This window comes from Palaemon carinicauda, chromosome 28 (genome assembly GCF_036898095.1).
Source record: "Palaemon carinicauda isolate YSFRI2023 chromosome 28, ASM3689809v2, whole genome shotgun sequence".
NCBI classification, from domain to species: Eukaryota; Metazoa; Arthropoda; class Malacostraca; order Decapoda; family Palaemonidae; genus Palaemon; species Palaemon carinicauda.
The window spans coordinates 81,833,989-81,837,094 of NC_090752.1; the positions used below are offsets into that span (position 1 = coordinate 81,833,989).

The following is a 3,106-nucleotide window of genomic DNA, read 5'->3' on the forward strand; positions in this document are numbered from 1 at the left end:
GGCTGCTACAGGATTATTTTGTCTCCAGTGATGACTCTGAAAATCTTCATCTTCCTTGGCTCCAGGAATCCTTCGTCTTCAGAGAAATGTGTCAATATTTTTTTCTAATTTTAATGATATATTCGTTAGCCATGGAAGGCATTGAGTAAATCTTTACTATACAAAATGGTTAGATTTATGACTGACAGAATAATTTTACTGGGATCTTTGACAGCTTTTGGCGCCATGGCATGGTGCTGGGGAGACGAGGATTCACATAGAGAAGCAGAAAAATTCTTGGATTTGATGGATCGGGAGGAAATGGAGGAAGCATCTCAAAAGGATCGAGGTGAGGAGTTGGGCGGTGCCGAAGAGGGAATGAAATTATTTGATGATTTCTTCGTTAGAATCCACCAAGAAACGGAAACGACCAATGACTTACAACGCATCTGTGAAGAAGTGCATGACGCAGAGGCAGAAGAAATTGAGTTATCTAAGGACAACATAGCTATATCAGCTTTAAATAAATATTTAGATAGAGCCAATAAGAAAATTGAGTCTCTTATGGTAAGTCTAGAAAAAGCTGAAACTGAAAACGATGAACTTCGAGAGGATCTTTTGGTCAAGAAATCTGTTCAGGTAGGAGAAATTGAGTTATATAATAACATCGGTAACTTAGCTTTAATTGATGATTTAAAGAGAGCAAATAGGAATATTGAGTCTCTTATGGTAAGTCTAGAAAAAGCTATAGCTCGAAACGATCAAATTCGTGATGAGCTTTTGACCAAGGCAGTTGTAGAAAATGCCCATGAGGAAATTCGGATACTCGAGAAGAGGCTGGTAAGAGTAGCAGGAGATCTGTTGACAGCTAACAAGAAACTTTTGGAAAAGAGCGACTTGGAGGAATACGTGGAAAGTGCTGATAAGGAGATCCGAACACTCTGGGCTGAACTGGACAGTGTCAAGGCTGAAAACAAGAGAATGAAGACGGAAAACGTTTTGCAAAAGCCAGCTTTAGAAAGTGAACTTAATGCTGCAGTCGAGGAGGTCTACAGAATAGGGACTAAATTGGATACTGCCCTGGATGAGAACAACAAATTGAAGGCTGAACTATTAATTAAGAAAGACGTGGTGTGCGATCTGGAAATGGCTGAGGAGGAACTGGAAAAACTGTGGAAAGAAGTTGCTGGTGTTAAAGCAGAGAATAGACGACTGAGGAGAGACCTCTCGGAGGAGAGCACCTTAAAAAGTACGTTGATGAAGGGCGACGAGAAGAATAAAACTCTGGAAGAAGAAATTAGGAATCTAACTTCCGTGGCAGACGAATTTGCAATTTATAAGGAGAAGTATCAAGCTATGATGGAAAGAAATATGAACCTAGAGATGGAATTAAACAATAAGAATTTCGCTATTACCCAACTTGTAGAAGGCCTGTCTCAAACACACCCGGAGTTGAAGGAATTATATTATATGGAAATTTCTCGTGAGCAGTCTGGGGATTTAATATGGGATAGCCAGTTGAATAGATTCGCCCTTCAAGAGACGAGAAGGCAGGACTGGAAAAAAAACTAAAGAGGAATTATACCGCAACACAAAATATGACAAAATCTATATATATATATATATATATATATATATATATATATATATATATATATATATATATATATATATAAAATGGTGATTATAATATCGCCACCAAAAAATAAAAAAAACAAAAAAATGGTGATTATAATATCGCCACCAAAAAAAAAAAAAAAAAAAAAAAGTATTTATAGGAAAAACGGAATAAAATGTTTTTGTTTAGTTTTGTTTGGAAAGGAATAATCTTCTTGTTAAGTTTTATGCTTTACCCATTCTGGACAGGTTCAGGACATCAGTTTCACTGGAAAGGACACCTGAAAATATTTGGCTTGAAGGACGCTTGGATGGACTGCCCCCAGCTTGAAGGATGCAAAGCTTAACTATCCAGATTGAAAGATGCTTGGAATAACCTGAAGGACAACAGGATCTGCAGAGGGAAGGAACCTGGCTGATTCTAGTATGCTCTGTACCTTGATGGACGAGTACAAGTTGTCTGTCAAGGTCGGATATCTAGATCTATTCCTTTGGATACCAACCTTCGGGTGGTTCTGGGGGGATAATCTAGAAGACTGGCTCTGCAGAGGGATGAAGCTGGGATTCTTCTAGTATGCAGACAAGTTCTTGGAGGTTGGGCCAAGACATCTTTGGCTGGGAAGAGAAGTTGCATCTTTTGGAGGTAGGAATTCATGGTTAGGTGTGCAGCATCAGTCCACATTTTTAGGACCTCGCAGCTGTGGAACATCAAATAACAGGAGCAGAGGCTAGTAGCAGCTAACAGAAGCTAGTAGTAGCTAGCAAAAGTTAGCAGCGGCTAGCAACAGAAGTTAGCAGCAGTAGCAGTAGTCCAGTCCATTCTTTCCACATTCGCCTCTGGCCTCATACACCTGACAACAATGAGATTACCAAAAAATTCTTCTTCGTTCAAGTGGTTAACTAATACACTGCAATTGTTCAGTGGCTTCTTTTAGCAATGGGAAGTAGCTCTTCTATAGTCTATTTTTTATAGCGGTGCATATTTGCACTGACTCACAGGCGTGCCCTTTTAGCTCGGAAAGGTTCCTGATACCTGATTGGTCGGAAGTATTTTTGTCCGAACACCTTCATTATTCTCGAATGATTACCAAGTAATGTGAATCCAAACTTATTTATTAACCTATATTTCTCCATCAGATATATGTTTTGTCAATAAACAATGTGAAAGAATAAATATATTATAAAGAATCGTCTTGGTAAGTCTAAATTTAATAACACAATCCGCCGAAGTCAACGACAGCAGCTTGTTTTCGGATGCACGCTTTGTAATTTTGTAATTTTTCACATATTTTAAAACAAATTGGGATAAATTACACTCAGCATAAGTTAAATATGTTATTATAAACTTTCTTTGAATACCAGAATTTACCAAAAACTTGGAATTAATAAAACCCGATATTTGTGAAAACTTATGGGGAGGTAAAAGAACAGACTGTAGCGGCCTGGCGGAAAAACGATCCCTTCTGGCTCGTAGAAGCAGTTTTTTTTTTCTTTCGTAATATAGTTCGGC

The 3,106-nt window shown here is 38.2% G+C and overlaps 1 protein-coding gene across 1 annotated transcript; it reads left to right on the forward strand.

The window, feature by feature from the left end:
• Nucleotides 1-285: 285 nt before the first annotated feature.
• Nucleotides 286-1,551, forward strand: LOC137621905 (flagellar attachment zone protein 1-like). The gene is made up of 2 exons (XM_068352408.1): nucleotides 286-618; nucleotides 769-1,551. Exons 1-2 carry the CDS (start codon nucleotides 286-288, stop codon nucleotides 1,549-1,551), a joined length of 1,116 nt encoding a protein of 371 aa, XP_068208509.1.
• The last annotated feature ends 1,555 nt before the right edge of the window (nucleotides 1,552-3,106 follow it).

What these genes read in the sequence shown, in the direction of transcription:
- LOC137621905 (XM_068352408.1), top strand. Translation starts at nt 286, where the DNA reads ATGGATCGGGAGGAAATGGAGGAAGCATCTCAAAAGGATCGAGGTGAG. An exon ending in TGGTCAAGAAATCTGTTCAG is followed by an intron (nt 619 to 768) that starts GTAGGAGAAATT and finishes CTTTTGACCAAG; the next exon opens with GCAGTTGTAGAAAATGCCCA.